An 18,256-nucleotide genomic window follows, 5' to 3' on the forward strand; every position below is an offset into this window, starting at 1 on the left:
GTATTTTTTGTGTATTTAGCAAACACAATTTAAAATCCAAGAAGTGACTAAATACCACCAAAAGAAAGCTCTATTTGTGTGAGAAAAGGATAAAAATGTAATTTAGGTTTAGTATGACATGACCACGCAGTTGTCTTTCAAAGTGTGACAGCACTGAAAGCTTAAAATTGGTTTGGGCAGAAAGGGGGTAAAAGAGCCCAGTAGAAAAGTGTAGAAATACAATGCTTATCATTAATGTGACTGTCATGCAATTTATTGCTGTCTGTTAGAAGGAAGTGTAATAACTTTAGTAATAACTCACAGATTTGATGCAAATATCACTTTTCATTCTAAAACCAGAAGTGACATAATTCTGCTATACATATTAGTGCCAGAAGCAGGATTCTATAATTCCTTGAGTCTGAGCTGTCCAAGAGAGCCAAGGTTCAGTGGAAGAAACTGATTTAATGGCCTGACTCTAATATATTTTAGGCTGACATACAGGTATAGCTGCTAGATGAGAAACTAAGGACCTTAGGGTTGATACGCTATTTTATTCCATTTTTATTTTTAAAAGAGAAGTTTTTTTTTAGTTTTTTTATTTCTTATTTATACTTACCTATGTGGCTGCAGCATCAGACCAATGCAGCTGTCCACTGACATCTCTGCACTGAGAACCAAGCCACCGAACATCGCCGATGGCTCAGTTTTCACAGATCCCAGAGAGGAGAGCTGCTGACTGTCAGTCATCATCTCTCCTCTCTGCTTTTCAATGCTCATTGGAGCTCTGAGCTGTGGAGGGGTGGGGAGCGGGCATCTTAGTGAGACTGCCATCAATCAAGGTAGCTGGTGGATCCAGATTTGGGAAGTTGGGATGATGCGATGCCTCGACTGATGGCAATGAAGTCAGCGGAGAGTGGACTTCAGACCACTCTCTGCTGAAAACGGGTCGCAGGAGTGCAAAGCAAATTGCACTCCTGTGATCCATTGGAGAAGCCCAGCCTAAAAAGCTCAGGCTGGACTTCTACTTTAAGATTAACTGCTTGCCAACCAGCCAGCATAGTTGTACTGCGGCCACATGACTTGGCTGCGCGAATGGCCGTCATGTCACCCCCTGCTCGCCCACGGAACCAGAATCTGTGTGTGAACAAGACATAGTTTCCGGTTCTCTGAGGCTAGAAAAGACAGATCATCTGTTTATACAGAGTACGAACAGCGATCTGTTATCTCCCCTACACAGTCACCTACCCCTTCAATTAGAACACACACTAGGGAACACAATTAACCCCTCGACCGCCCCTAGTGTTAATGCATTTTTATAGCACTGATTGGTGTAAATATGCCAATGGTCCCAAAAATGTATCAAAATTGTCCAATGTGGCCGCCATAATATCGCAGTCCCGATAAAAATTGCAGATTGGCTCCATTACTAGTAAAAATAAAAAAGAATAATAAAAAAACGATCCCCTATTTTTTAGACACTATAACTTTTGCGCAAACCAATCAATATATGCATATTGCAATTGTTTTTACCAAAAATATGTAGCAGAATACATATTGGCCTAAACTGAGAAAAAAAATTGTAATATATTTTTGGAGGATATTTATTATAGCAAAAAGTAATGTGTTGTTTTTTTTCAAAATTGTCTCTCTTTTTTTGTTTATAGCGCAAAAAATAAAAATTGCAGAGGTGATCAAATACCACCAAAAGAAAGCTCTGTTTGTGGGAAATAAAAGATGTCAATTTTGTTTGGGTACAATGTCACACGACTGCATAATTGTCAGTTACAACGACGCAGTGCTGAATCGCAAAAAGTGCTCTGGTCATGAAGGGGGTTAAATCTTCCGGGGCTGAAGCGGTTAATACTATAATATACCATCTACAGAGGGGTTTGTACTACCAAATTAAAGTGGTGTTGCCACCAAAAAATAAAAAATGGTTTAAAAAAAAAAAAATATATATATATATATATATATATATATATATATATATATATATACTTACTCACCTCTAAATACCTGTTGCTAGGGGGTTCCTCGTAGTCTGCCCTCTTCCTTGCCCGGGCTGGTGACATCACTTCCCCTCGCGTCGCACAGTCACCTGGGACCTGTCACGTGTCCCAGGTGACTGTGCGGCGTATCACGGTGCCCTGCGCCGCTTGCGCATGCGCAGTGGGTGCCCGGCTGTGAGGCCACAGCCGGGTGCCCACAGTACGAATGACGGTGCCGCAAGTGGAACGAGGGTGGGCTTCGTTCCCCCGCATCGCTGGACCCTGGAACAGGTAAGTGGCCGATTATTAAAAGTCAGCAGCTGCAGTATTTTTAGCTGCTGACTTTTAGGGGGCATCCCACTTTAAGTTCCAAAAGTCTAGAAAGAGTACAATTGCTGTTTTAGATAAACAAAAAAATGTATAGAACTGTGCATTACACCAATCACCCAATAAATACACCCAGTTTCTGTTTATCTTAGACACATTTTGTAATTCTCATTCAAGTGTGTATTTTGCATTGCAATTAAATCAACGCACACCTTTCATAGCATTACTTCTGATGTAGAATTGTGACTGCTTAATAATTCACTATGCTAAATACTGCTTTTTAGCAAAAACATACAGTTTCATTATAAAAAAACTATTCCTGGTCGTCAGCTGCTACAGAAAATATTCACTTCCATTCAATCAAATTTAAATGAATTCAATACACAATACTAGTTCTTCCCCTTGGGGCTAGAAACTTGTACTTCCTCTCTAAAAAAAGAAGCCTCACCCAAAAATGTCACATGCATTAGATATATTGAGGGAGGTACTTTTAATATAAACAGAACATTATGTAATTGCATTTAAGATGAAGTGGTTAATATAAGAATAAAAGGATAAGAGAAGAGTTCCAGGAATTAATTTTCTTGAAAGGAATATTTAACCACTTCCCATCCACACTCTGATATAAATGTCTTCTAAGCCATTGATTAATCTTTCAAGACCTTTGTAAATGGAAATAGAACTTGTGCCTGGATTAGCAGGTGATCATGATGTCCTGAAGCCTCTGGTTCTGGAACAGTTGGCTGTACTGATCACTTCAGCTCTTGGGCTTTATAAATGTCATGCAGCACAGATTTGGTAGTGGAAAAAAAGCTAAATACATCTCTAATTCTAATGTCACCACCAGAATGTCATATGGTGGTGTCAGGTCCTACTTGGATGGTGACTGCTGCTCTCCTTTTGCTTAATAACAGAGCTAAATCATGAAAATATTTATGTTTAAGTGCATATAAACCCTAACAAAGAACCCTTATTATTTGCTCCCTTTAGTCTGTTAGCATTTATACCACTGAAAGTGTTTTGTTAAAACCAATTGAGAAATGCAAACAAATGCCTGTTGATCACATCAGAAATTCAGAGCTGTCCTGTGTCTCGTGCACATTTCCAGTGTTGTCTCAAGAAACAAAATAATTAGTCCTTGTAGTTTTTAATCTTGGGACTACAGAATTGATCATTTTGATTTAAAGATAAAACATTTGTAGAATTTGAACAGTTTAGAAAATGAAAACTGGGCAGGGCTAACACCACTCAGTTGGGTGGGTTTATCAAAGGCAAATAGACTGTGCACTTTGGAAGTGCAGTTGCACTATTTTTCCTGGAACGCTTGTATATCGGATATCAATAGTTTTTCATTCCAGGCATCCAGTGTATGTATGTATGTTTGTGTGTGTGTATATATATATATATATATATATATATATATGTATATATCATGATAGTTTCTGTTCTCCCATGGCATGATATGCCTCATTATGTACTCTCCCTTTTATTTTTACTTTTATTTTCATTTTTACATCCTTCCATCATATTTTATTTTAGGCTTTTTTACCTTGTGGTACAGCTAGTAACCTTAGTCTTACTGTCATTGTCTAAGTTTATGCATGTCTGTTTTTTATTTTCCTCGTTATTTATGTATATTTTATCCAGCAAGTTGTTATAATAAGCTTTGTGCTATATACTGGCATGTTTTAGCGCTCTTCTGTAGTGTGGCCTAGCCCCTGTCCCCGCTCCTGCCCCTGTTTGCATATAAGCTTCGTCCTCTGGCTCTGCGTCTATGGTTATGAAGACGAATTTAACGTGTATGTTCCACGCTCGTCCCAACAGCATGGCTGCCCTTCCTGGATCTCTATACACAGCTCTTCACCGCTGCCCGGTTGAATTACCATCTGCAGCTGTCACATCCTGAAGGGAACTCTCCTACTGGACATCATACACATACTGATGAGCCTGTATACTTTACACATCTTGCAAGTGTTTTTAATCTTGTTTGGTCAAGAATTAACCACTTGCCGCCCGCCCACCGTCAAACAGAGGAGCGTTGCGGCACTCGTTCTGGGACAATACCATATGACAGTGCCCCAGAACCCCCGCTATCACGTGTTCATGATCGCAGCTGCACCATGTTCCTAGGAAACAGCGCAATCCTTATCTCAGTAAAAGCTGATGACGCAGCTCTTTAAACATGTGATCAGCTGTGTCGAATGTGGAAGTGCCATTTATCAGCTCTCTTCTCCTCACACTCACAGATTGTGTGGCAAGGAGAGCCGGTCAGCAGCATCTCTTTGTGGAAGAGACCAGGACAGGTAAACAGGGCACTGATTATCAGTGCCCTGATTTCAGTAAAGCCCCAGCAGTGCTCATCAGTGACACTGATTAGTGCCCATCAGTGACACCAATTAGTGATCATTAGTGATGCCAGTCACTGCTACCTTTCAGTGCCCATCAGTGCCTGCTCATCAGTAATGCCCATCAGTGCCACCTATTAGTGCCCACCAGTGCTCATCAGTGCCGCATATCAGTGTCACCTATCAGTGCCCATCAGTGCACATATTAGTGCCTCCTCATCAGTGCCACCTAATCAGTGCCAAGTAAGCAAGTGGTAAAGTCTAGTTTTTATTGCACATAGAACCACCTTCTTATGGCTTTTTTATTTGTTGTATTGTAGGGATGTACCACATATGTTTTTTTCTTCCTTGGCATACATTTTAACAAAGTGTTTTTTTTTTTGTTTTTTTTTATACTTTTGGGCTTTACCAATATGTTGTTACTTGAAAATCTTAAGTATCTAGTATCCTTATTGGTAAAAGGCATTAACATTTTTAAGTTGCTATTTGGATTTGCTCCAATTACTAGAAGGTATCTGGCAAAACACTGGAACATGCATTGGTTTATTTCTTCCCTGTTTCTTTCAAATTTATTTCTGCAAGCACTGTATTAATGTAGTCTACCAAACAAATGCCATATATAATCATAAAATAAATAAAATCTTTCTTTTTGGAAAGACTAAAAATGCAAATGATGTTTAGTGTGAACTTGACACTTATTCTGAAATACAACATTTTTTTTCTGGAGAGACAAGGGTGCAAGTGTTCCAGAGAGGAAATGTTTAATTTCAAAGACAATTATATAAAAATATAAGAACACATTCCACAAAACTGCAATAATGAACTTGGTGTTATCTATAAAATAGAATGAAAACAAATGCCTACATAACTCATTTGGGCAACACTGACTTTGGTGTGTTACTGTCTTAAACTAACATTCCAAATTTCATTCAATAAAAAACATAAATTCCTCCTTCTGTGCCAACATTAAGGGGTTGAATGGTATACTAAAATTGGCAAGTGCAAAATATGGTGCAGCTCTGCATAGAAAACAATCAGCTTCCAGGTTTTCTTGTCAAAGCTTAAAGTGATTGTAAACGATCGCCTTGCAAAACAACTCATTCAGTTTAAAATAGAAAGGCAAAATATTTTTGTATAGAAAAAAAAATATTAGTTTTTTCCCTTTTTATAAGTGCTTACATTCCCTCTGTTCAAAAACTGCATAAGAGCATGGGGGAGGAAAGCAGTGCATTGATCTTTCTAGTGAAAGACTGTGCAAGGTGGGTGTGTCTGGACATGTCTGATCATTGGAGGAGAGCAGGTTGAGTTCCCAGCATAGTAAAAGAACTGACTACAGTGTGCTCTCCTGCTTAGTGTGGTCAGTTTTTAATAGAAAAGCAGAGGGGACTAACTGGAATGCCAGTGATTTCAAACAATTGAAGTAATACAAAGAGAAGAGGATACTTTCTCATACAAGTACACGGTACAGCAGTCACATATCAGGAATATGAAATGTTGGAGTAACAAACGTTTTAAATGAACAAGTTGAAGTTAGAAGTTGATTGGCTACCATGCACAGTTGTAGCAGATTTCATACTCTCCAGTTTTAGTAAATCAACCCCTAAGTATTAAAAAGTATAGAGTGCTGTGTTATAAAATTATCATACATTCAATATTTTATTTGTATCTTTAGTTTTCTTTTGATATGTTGATATATGCTATATGATTTTCCGTATAGTATGCCAAATTAGGGGGACGAAAATACCCTAATTTCAACCTACACTCACCTATCATACATATCCCATAAAATCTGTCATTGCTTGTACCACTAACAATGTAGTATAGTGCCCTTGTGGCCTGCAATATGATGGGAGGACAACAATCAACTCCTAAGTATTAAAAAGTATAGAGTGCCGTGTTATAAAATTATCATAAATTCAACATTTTATTTGTATCTTTAGTTTTATGTGATTTGAAGGTCATCTGATTTGCGATTTTCTTATGCTGTGAGTGTTGTTGGGTAATTTTTTGCACACAAAACTCTTATATGTACATAAAGGCTTTGGAATCAATAAAAAAACACATCAAATGTGTTCTTTGTCAAATGCCAATATGTTGATATATGCTATATGATTTTCCATATAGTATGCCAAATTAGGGGGAAGAAAATGCCCTAATTTCAACCTACACTCACCTATCATACATATCCTATAAAATCTGTCATTGCTTGTACCACTAACAATGTAGCATAGTGCCCTTGTGGCTTGCAATATGCTGGGAGGACAACGTGGGCATTGAGTGTTTGTCCCAATGAACACATTGGCAATATCAAAAGGGGCTTTAGGGGATAGTGTGTCTTAAAACATTATGAAGCCTGCCACAACAAAGATAGAGCTGGAACCCTCTTTATGACCATTTACAAATACACCCCCAATCAAGAGGTAATTCTAACTAAGAACAAAATGGATCTACAAGCCGTGAGTGTTTGGAATAAATATTGAGTGGTACATGAATGCCTTCATCAGCAATAGTTTAGTTACCAGTACACATCCTCTATGTTACAAAATATGTTTCCATCTTTTTACCTTTTCTCCTTTTTCCCCCTTTTTTTTCCACTGGAGTCTCTTTTTTGGAGATACTTTAGGAATATAATGTTTTTTTTTTATGCATTCTTGTATTTAAAAATTTCAAGTATTACAATGCAAAGAAAACATATGAAAAGCACTCACTACAAACATCAGTAATATATAAACAAATATTGAATATAAAAAAGGTAAATAAAAATAAATAAATAACATTATATAAAATATAAAATAAAATAAAACACTCAAGTAAAAAAAAAAAAAATGATGAGGTGGAGGTAAGAGGGGGTCAGTATTAGGTATAGTATCACCCTTGATCCAATTGGAATATTTATGACATTGGTGTTAATGATTCATTTTAGTCCATAGATATAAGGATATTATATAGGTGCTGAATGATGCAAACATAATCTACCTTACTGGCTCTCCATAGAAAAGGGGGAAAAGTTTGACCCCTTTTACACTGAGCCAGTTTTCAGGCATTTTAAAGCCAAAAATAACACCCGTAAAGTGCCTGAAAACTGCCTCTCATGTCTCCCCAGTGTGAAAGCCCAAGTGCTTTCATGCTGGGGCAGTGCGCTTGTGGGACTGTAAAAAAAGGCCTGCAAGCAGCATCTTTGGAGCAGTGTAGGAGCACTCCTACACCCCCCTGCCCATTGGAATGAATGGGCAGCACTTCCCGAAACACCTGAAAAGCAATTCGAAAGTGCCGAAACACGGGCGATTTTAACCCCTTCTTAAACCTTTCTTGGGGGTTAAAAGCGCCCAGCTAACAGCCAAAAACGAGCGGCGCTTTACCGCTAACAGACCCACCGCCCCAGTGGGAAAGTAGCAGTAGACAGGATGTGGGTGTACTCTTTAGAACGCGAGAAGTCATTACAGACAGACCATACATTTTTAAATGTAATGGTTGTATCTTTAAAGCAGAATTTTTGGTAAAAACTTTGACAATATGTCCCTATTGCTCATCTACTACCTTCACCAACTTTGCCACCCATGTTCTTCTAACCTCTGTAGTTCCTCTGTAATAGGCTGCTAAACTTGCTGAAAAACTGTTATTGCCTGCTGACATCCTATTTGTAGGACCGCCGGCTTCTATCTCTATCCTAAGCTCAGCCAGCGGTCTGACACACCCACTTGTAGTTCAATCCACAGGGACTTCTATTTCCTGTAGGGGGCGGAGGGGTCTCACAGCCCCCAGTTTGTGCCGCCCATGGAGGTGGTATCCTCCTCCTCTTCTCCCTGCCAGTCTCCGTCCCTCCACTCTGCTGCCCCGCCCACCCACTATCTCTGCACATAACCTGATCATTATCAGATGATCGGATGACACAGCATGGATCTCTGGCTGTGACAGGTATTGTATTTGAGAACACTGATCACTGTAATCTACCGTCGGTATTGTGATTGACAGCGCACTGTGCCAATCCGGCTGGAGATTAAAGTAATCAGTGTTCTCGCATACAATACAAAACAGCCAGAGATCCATGCTGTGTCATCTGGGGATTTCAGCTAATGATCCCTCTATGCAATGGTAGGTCACTGATGAGCTGCATGGGGGAACCACTAATGAACTGCACTGTGACCACTGATGGACTGCACTGTGACCACTGATGGACTGCACTGGGGGCCACTGATGGGTTGTACTAGGGTCACTGATGAGCTGCACTGGGAGCCACTGGTGGGCTGCACTGGGGGCCACTGATGAGCTGCACTGGGAGCAAATGATGGGATGCACTGGGGGGCACTGATTAGCTACACTGGGGGCCACTGATGCGCTACACTGGGGGCCACAGATGTGCTACACTGGGGGCCACTGATGAGCTACACAGGGGGCCACCGATGAGCTATACTGGGGACTCATCAGTGGCTCATTCTAACTGATTGCTGCTAGAATGATCACAAAGCTGCAGCAGGAGAAATATTTCTAATACTGAATTACAGAAAAGTACAGTGTGTATAATATATAGTTATGGGATGTGTCTACAGTTCAGTAATAATTACATAAAGTAAGTAAGGACAATATGATTATTTCCCGTTGTATCAGGAGGGGAGAGAACAGATATGCTGTACATTTATAAGGCTGTAAACCTATCATACCGTGTGTTATGTATGGCTTGCTGGCTGCAGAATGAGGGGTGTGATTTATGTTGAATGTGGGAGAGTTCACATTTACATGTACAGGCTTAATGTACCTCCCACATTCATTATAACTTGCAAAGCATGATGGGAAATGTAGTCTGATTACAGTGTAAAGAAACGACAGAGGATATTATGCAATCCCTGTTCTAAGAGATCCTCCCTGCCAGAAAAGATGCTGGATTTTTTGAATCACAGACTTCCTCAAAATTCAGTCAGACATCTCTTAAAATGTAAGAAAATTCACAAATGCAATAACTGTTCAGTGTTTTGTGTGGGGGTGTACTAATGGGGTATTTTTTGAAGAAAAAAAAGTGTGTTTTTTATGGGTTTTTTTTTCACTGATATGATGATAAATGCAATGACATACTGTACTTTCTGAAACCCAGTCTGTGTGGATGGTATATATGAAAAGGACAGGGACAAACAACAAACATGTTATGGGTAGACTGTTTTTAATTGTGCCTTTAGTATGTTTACATTTGATTAGTATCGCCCTTAGCAATACACTCTCTATTTTATTCAGTTGCTTTCACTTTACTACTGAAGAGCCAGGGTTCAGAAAAGTTATTGTCTTCTTACACTTGAAAAGACTGAAATAACATCTGCGTTGCACTTATCGGAAGTAAAATAATGGTGGATTGAGCTTCTTTGTTTTATTGAAGAGTTAAGTTGCCTGTGAACTCTAAAAAGTCAGAAAGTGACCATACGGTCTGCACAGACTGAGCTTTAGGAAGTCTGTCATTGCATATTTCAACAAATTAGCATTTGAAACAGAACACATCTAATAGTCAGTTGAGTAAAGGGGCTGCTGCTTCTGAATAGTGGCCTAGAGATACTAGTTAGTCTATGTAATCTATGTTTAATGATAAGATAATTTTATCTTCATCTTTATACATAAGGAAGGGGGGGTATTAAACCTAAAAACAATAATGTAATATATTGCAGATCACAAGTCCTTAAATAGGGTGGCTGCATTAGTTACTTTTTTGGCTTTTTTTTCCCTTTATTTTTACCTGGTCTCTGGCCAATAACACACTTCCTGTCTTAGGGTGTCTCCACTCTGGATGGAAGTGCACAGAAGACACCTTTGGACAGCAGCGTTGTCAATCTGGCGGAGATAGTAGTATTAGATGCAGTGGTATTAGATGTACTTTACTAACAAATTACAGCTAAAACTCCATCTAACAATTTCTATGCAGTTACAACAGCTTGTTTTTCTTTTTGAGAATAAAAGCTGATCATTGTAAGCATCCTTGCCAGTGTTAAATGGTTTGTTTCAACCTTCTAACTGCCACTGTTTCTGGACAGTTTGGTCTGTTAATGGAAACAGAAAAATAACACCCCAGACGACGTCATCCTATGACGAAACGTGCGTCGGGTGTCTTAGACGGGCGCTCGCTTGCTGGCCGGCATATATGCTGAAATTTTACTTTTTTTGTTAGTATAATTTGTTTTTATTATGAATAAAGCTGTTGGCCTGTTTTACACTATGGGAGGCTTTTACACTATGGGACCCTCTGGTAAGCGTGCATTTCTATTGGTGATCAGCACAGTTTGTTGGAGAAGGAGGATTGCACGTTTGTTTAACATCATTTCAAGGAGACATTCCTCTCACTGAAAGGACTTTTATTCGGACTGTCTCACTTTGGGTTGTGGGTTACTGTTCTATTTTTATTTATGCATAAGTGCTCTTATTTTTATCAGAACATTTGTTTATTTATTTATTTTTTCACCCTTAGTGTTCACTGTCAATTATTAGCATCATTTATCAATTTGTGCAATATTTATTTTTTACTATTTGTTTATTTTTTTTCACCTTCATTGCTTGCTGTCATTTATTAGCATTATTTATTAATGTGTGCAATATTTATTTATTCATTTACTATTCTTTTTATATGTTGATGAATTAATTGAGAAAGTATTCACTTATTTTTTACCTAATTTATTTATTATGGTGATGATCTGTAGGTTGTGTTAACACCAGTTGTTCAGATTTAGTGAGGTGGAAGTATTTAGGTAGCGCAGCTATACATTTTTGCATTTTATTGAAAAATAACATTTAACTGGCTGGATCACCAGGTGAAAATACAGGTAGAAAACCCTAAAACGGATCTAACAATTAGTAAGATGCAATATATTTTTGTTTTGGATTTAATACCACTTTAGAGAGCGTTACTAAATACAAAGGCTAATTTATGAAAAGTGGAGGAACAAAAGGTAGACCAAAAGTGGAGCAGCTGCCCTTTTCAGCCAGTCAAATTATCTTTTCTCTGCTAAAATAAGACATCAGACTGGCTGTTATAACCAAAAAATTTTGCTTTAGTTTTCTTTGTCCTACCTTTCCACTGACTTAATAACAGTTCATTATACATAGTTCTTCTGTAAGGTTATCTACTATGATGTACAGTGTTTCTGAATATATTCATGAAACAGAAATGAAACATAATGGCTTAATTAGGACAAAAATTATGCAATTATTAATATGCGATTACCATCTGTTTGACTGACCTGTTAGAAATAATGGTGTCAATGAGTTCTTAGTGACCTTGAAATAAAGGCTATAAAGAGGTTTCTTAACCATAGAACAAGGTAAGAAATCTATTCAAAGCAATGAATTAAATGTATACATACCTTTTCAAGACCATCTTCTTTCAGGCTGATGATATCTAGATCGAAATCTGTTCGTAGCCCACTGGTTTTGTTAAATACGATTCGTCCCGTGAGCCCTTCCCACTGGGCCTGTCAAAAAAAAAAAAATGATAATTAACGAGACTCATAAATCATCACTTGATACAGGAGTAGGATGCTCAATTTAAATTACAACTTTCACGCTAGTCTTTTTCTCCCTCTTTTCTCATCCAGTTCCCAAAACACCCTAGTTAATTAATAATCACTTCATTATTGCCTGTTCAATGATACTAACTCGATTTTCTGCTTACACTTTCTTTTTTTTTTTTAGGGGACCACCACAATTTGAAAAGGGAAAAATCTGGTAACAGTTTACTGTTATGTTACTTGTTATGCGTACACATGCTGTTTCTTTACATGCCTATTTAATGTTGCCCCTGTGTAGGCAAACCATGGCTTGTTCGGATTTCTTGAAATTCTAATAAAAATATTGAAACAGAAAAGGGAAAAATCACAGAAAAAAATGCATTTCAACGAAGATACTTTACAATATTTATATGAGTATGCAGCAGCTTCGCGATTTGAAATAGAGTATTTAGTCAAATTTGTTAGAAATTTTCTCATATGGTATTAGTCAGAATGTGTGGTGTACAGATTTTCTATACCTATGCTTTTCTACTAGCCACTTAAGGACCGGGCCTCTTTTTCATGCTCGGTGTTTACAAGTTAACACGTTTTTTTGCTAGAAAAAAATGGCAGTCATTACAATACTTTTTGTCACACCATATTTGCGCAGCAGTCTTACAAAATGAACTTTTTTGAACAAAAAAAAACAGTAAAGGTAGTCCAATTTTTTTTTTATATTGTGAAAGATAATGTTACGCCGAGTAAATTGATACCCAACATGTCACACTTAAAAATTGCGCCCACTTGTGGAATGGCGTCAAACTTTTACCCTTAAAAATCTCCATAGGTGACATTTAAAAAATTCTACAGGTTGCATGTTTTGAGTTACAGAGGGAGTCTAGGGCTAGAATTATTGCTCTCGCTCTAACGATCATGGCGATACCTCACATGTGTGATTTGACTACTCTTTTCATATTCGGGTGCTAGTCACATATGCTTTCGCTTCTGTGAGCGAGCTCATCGGGACAGGGCGCTTTAAAAAATAAATAAATAATTCTTATTTATTTTATTTTATTTATTTTTACACAGTTTTTTTTTTTAAAGAATTTGGGTCACTTTTATTTATATTACAAGGAATGTAAACATCCCTTGTAACAGAAAAAAGCATGACAGGTCCTCTTAAATATGAGATCTGGGGTCAAAAAGACCTCAGATCTCATATTTGAAAAAATTACATTGAAAAAGACATATGGGTGGAAGTGACGTTTGACATTGCTTCCGCCCTGCTATGGTATGGAGACGGGTGGGGGCCATCTTAGCCTCACTCATCTCCATACCCAGCCACGGATAGGACCCGATCACCTTCGCCACTGCCGACGGCTCTGGTAAGCGGGAGAACGACGGCAGGGGGGGTGGCACCTCTCCCGCTGCCGATAATGGTGATCACCATTATCATTTGCCAAACCGCCGCCTGAAGAGATGGATACCTTGGTTGTGGCAGCAGCTGCTGCCGTTACTGTGATATCCCTCTTCAAAAAAGGGACGTACATCATTGTGTGGCGGTCGGTAAGTGGCTAGAGAAGGAGCACGCTATGTAGTAAATTTGGCTAACCCTATGCATGAATACGTTATATAATTATAAAACAGATATACATTTTTATACAATAAAATATTAAGAAAAACAGGTGTAAAAAAAATATACATGTTAAGTTAAAGTTAAAAATAATATTAAGTTAAACTCTAGGCAAATAACTCAATACATGTGTAAAAAATATATATTGGAGCTTTTTTGCCTGCCCAATGATTTGTATTTTTTCCCCAAAAAAGTAGCAGCACACTGATGAGGTTATCCCTATGCTCACTCAGCTATCTCCTTTTAGCAGCATGTTCCTTGTTAACACATTGAAAATGGAAGTGGTGAGTGTAATGCCCCATACGCACGATCAGAAATTCTGCCAGCAAAAGTCGGATGTGAGCTTTTGGTCAGAAATTCCAACCATGTGTATGCTCCATCTGACTTTTGCTAGCAGAATTCCAGCCAGCAAAAGATTCAGAGCAGGTTCTCTATTTTTTGGTCGGAAAAAGTTCCTATCCAAAAATGCGTTCATCTGTATGCAATTCGGAAGCGCAAAAATCACGCATGCTCGGAAACAATTCGACCCATGCTCGGAAGCATTGAACTTAACTTTCTTGGCTTGTTGTAGTGTTGTGTGTCACTGCATTCTTGACGGTCAAAAGTTCAGAGAACTTTTGTGTAACCATGCGTATGCAAGGCAAGCTTGAGTGAAATTCCGTCGGAAAAACCATCCAAGTTTTTTCTGACGGAATTTCAGATCATGTGTATGGGGCATAACATGAACTGCAAAGCTGCTCCATCCCTTAAAAAGTTATAAACAAAGAGAGTATGTCCCATGGGATTTTGTTGGAGCAATTGAAATTCAAAACCAAGTATATTTTTATTATAAAAGTAAAAAAGTTTATTTGTACAATAGGATAAAATGTATTCTGTATACAGTTTAATTTCTGGTCTGATGTACATTAAGGTTTCATATATAAGCAGAGATAGCATGTACTGAATCTATGGTATAGCCACCAATCATTTCTCAACATGTTTCAACTTAATATAGTCTTCTTTAGGGGTCAATAATGTGGAAACAGACATGAATGACCTGATATAAGACCAACAAATTTCTGTGATGCGTCTCAAGGGTGCCGTTGCGGAAGTCGACTCAAAGACCCACAGAGGATCAAAGGTAGCCAGACAGAGGCAATCACAGCAAGCTCCACCATATGTATATCCAATATGTTGGTAGATAGATGTATACAAAAATATGCTGATCCGAAGTGGGCAGGCATATAGAGATGATCAAAAAAGACTGTCCTAGCAAGTGACCCTGACCACTATTGACTCATTTGCACGTAGCACACCTTTTTATTCTTCAGTCCAGAGCTGCATTGGTCATAATTTCTTTAGTGTTCTACAGTTCTTTTCCCAAATCATCCCCCCAGTTAAACTATTTATGCAGAAAGATGTTTTGGTGAAACATTCTTCACAAAAGAACATTTAAAGTGTAGGTGACAATAAATAGATTGTAAACACACCACACAGGATCCCAAAGGGTTACAAGGTTGAAAAATTAACTGAAAAGGTTTAAAACACAATTTCTCAGGGTAGTACTGCACAAGTAATTAGGGAAAAGTGTATAACCAGAAGTTGTGCTTCAAGTAGAAAGAGCAGGAAATGAGAGACATTAAGTAATTACTAGCAATTATTTTCCTTTTAAGTATGATTAACTACTTAATGTAGAATATCTGGAATATCTTATAACATAATGACCATTCATACAAGTTTTTCATTTCCTCCACTTTGACAAACACCCCATCTTTGCTACTGGTCCCTTGTAGATCGTCTTCTGAAACCCCTGGTCCTCTTTTCTCTTTTAATGTCTCTTTCCATTTCAGCATCTCTCACCAAAAAGATTCAATCTGAACAATAACCTGAATTTTAACACACAATCACATTAAAATCACTTACTATGGAATTATCAAGTCTTTATCAAGAAATTCCTAACATATTGCAATATGGATAACCAATATAATTGTAATATTTTCAACAAAATCTTAACCTTCTTATCATTAAAATACTTTTCTTGAGCTCCCGACAAATAACTATAACTAGGCTGAGAAGTGTTATCTGAGAAAGTGAAGTCATGAAGCATTTCTTCACCTCTAGTGATTGTAATAATGTAACTTTCCCAAGATAAGACACAACATTTCATGGCTGATTCATGTGAGATATTTATACACTGAGCAGAACAAAAACATTAAAGCACATACACCAGGATTTACATGATTGTGACACCCAGGTGAAACATTTAATTTGGGAAATGTAAGCTCATTTTAGATGATCTCTGAATAAACATGGCACCATCCTTCTGGGAAGTGAGGAAGAGAGTGATAGCATATTTAGTATAACACATTGCGATAGTGATGCATAATATTCTGCATAATTTAGTTGGGCCAGTTTGGCCAATGTAAGTATGCTTTTGTAATCAGCCTCTATGGAAGCCATGATCATTGTAGTAGCCCAAACTACCAAGAGGGCTCTGTTCCTCTGTGAAGTATTTTCCATCCAATCAGCTCTTACTGAGTTCTGCAGAGTGTAACTCATCTCTCTGCCCCCTGCTTGCTGAAAGTTTAGACAAGCTGTATAAACTATGCACTTTGAATAGCTGTAGAGAAAAAAAGGGCTGCAGATAAACAGGCACAACTTATGTAGGAGGTTTATTTTCATCTCTGAAGGCCAGACACTTTACTGGGTATATGTAAGGGTTTGCAATTAACATGCTTGAGAGATTACATTAATCTGCACATAAGGTTGCACCTCAACTTCAAGGTGGCTGGGGACATGATATGGGCATGACATTATTTGGTCAATGATGTCAATGTTGTCACCCAGGATCAGTTTGTTGACATGCAGGCACTGAAATTTAGTGCCCCCCACCCCACCTGCTGCCAGGGACCAGGATTAGTGGCAAGAGATATCTTGAAAGACCATTATCCTTATCCAGATTCCGACAGGCCTCTTTGCAGACCCTTACTTCTCTTTTTGGAACAGGATGTGGGGATAAGGACCTTGCCTCCATCAGCTGCATGGTACTCTCCCAATACTGAGGGCGTGTGGCCTGAGATTGTTCAAGGATGGCAAAACCCTTCCTGTGAAGGCTGCATATATAGCATTGGAGTATCCACCAGCATAACTTGACAAAATGATTAAATTATACATGAATTGCTATGATCTTATAAGAAAGTTGTCTCAGAATTTACAAGAGGATGGGATTGTTAAACATAATTTGTACACAACCTGTGTCTCTGCAAAAGTTGTTGGAAACATAAGAGGGCTTTTCCGTTTATATATACAATATATACAGTGCTCAGCATAAATGAGTACACCCAACAGGTTTGTCAGAAAACTTTTACTTTCCTTTCAGAATCAACAATTTCTATGGAACACTATACTACAAAATACTCCCACAAATGCGGGTCATTGATTACAACCAAGATTTGTTCATTTGTACACATAAAAAGTATTTTCCCCTAACAAATTCATTCATGCAACTATGTTGCAAAGATGAATACACCCCAATGAAAATCTTAGGAGCAAAGCATAATTTTAGACAACAAAATCCTAATTAACAAGAGTCCAACTACAGGTGAGTCAAACGGTGTTACTTAACAAAGAAAACCCCTTCCCATTTCATGCTGTCAGCAATTGCACCACATAGAAGAGAAATGTCACAAGGCCTGAGAAAGAAAATATTTTTTTTACACAAGAAAGGTGACGGATACAAGAAGATCAGCAAAGCTTTACTTATCAGTCAGAATACTGTAGAAAAAGTGATACAAAAATGGATGGAACTGCAACCATCTCACAGAGATGTACATGCCGTCCATGAAAGTTAACACCTCAACATGAGTGTCTTCTAATGAGAAGAAAATCGCCATGCAAGTTCACTGCAGTTAGCTAAAGAAGTAGAAAGCCAAACTGGGGTGATTGTTTCTCATGACACAATATGAAGTACACTGCAGAGGAATGGCATACATGGGTGTCATCCATGAAGGAAGCCTCTTCTAAAGCCCATGCACAAAGAAAGCCCTTCTAGAATTTGCCAGGGCCCATGCTGAAAAAGAAGAAGACTACTGGGACTCTGCACTCTGGAGTGATGAGACCAAGATAATTAAAAAACAAAAACAAACTGTATGGGGTTTCAAAGAAGAGGAGTACAAAGAAAATGCATGTTACCTACAGTAAAACTGGTGGTGGCAGTGTTCTGTGGGCCGGACTACCGCTGTCAGTGTCGGGGAGCTGCATTTAATTTATGGTAAAAATTCACAGATGTACTGCTCTATATTGAAAGAGAAAATGTTGTGTGAAAAGCAGCTGTGTTAAATTTGGTGTTATCGCTCTCTCTTTCTCATACTGGTCACTGGAAGTTCAACATTGCACCTCATGGCAAAGAACTCCCTGAGGATCTGAAAAAAAAGAATTGTTGCTGTACATAAAGATGTCCTAGGCTATAAGAAGATTGCCAGCATGGTGGTCAACATGATACACCGATTAGACAGGACAGGTTCCACTCAGAACAGACATTGTCATGGT

At 38.3% G+C, this 18,256-nt stretch overlaps 1 protein-coding gene across 1 annotated transcript in view; it reads right to left on the reverse strand.

The window, feature by feature from the left end:
* Positions 1 to 18,256, reverse strand: part of GRIK3 (glutamate ionotropic receptor kainate type subunit 3) — a 792,036-nt gene that overhangs the window by 235,795 nt on the left and 537,985 nt on the right. The window contains exon 8 of the mRNA XM_077481789.1: positions 11,974 to 12,081. Within this exon, the coding sequence (XP_077337915.1) occupies positions 11,974 to 12,081 (108 nt within the window). The remainder of the gene's footprint in view (positions 1 to 11,973; positions 12,082 to 18,256) is intronic.

Source organism: Lithobates pipiens, unplaced genomic scaffold (assembly GCF_037356315.1).
Source record: "Lithobates pipiens isolate NorthernLeopardFrog02 unplaced genomic scaffold, aLitPip1_a1.2 Scaffold_16, whole genome shotgun sequence".
Taxonomy (NCBI): Eukaryota; Metazoa; Chordata; class Amphibia; order Anura; family Ranidae; genus Lithobates; species Lithobates pipiens.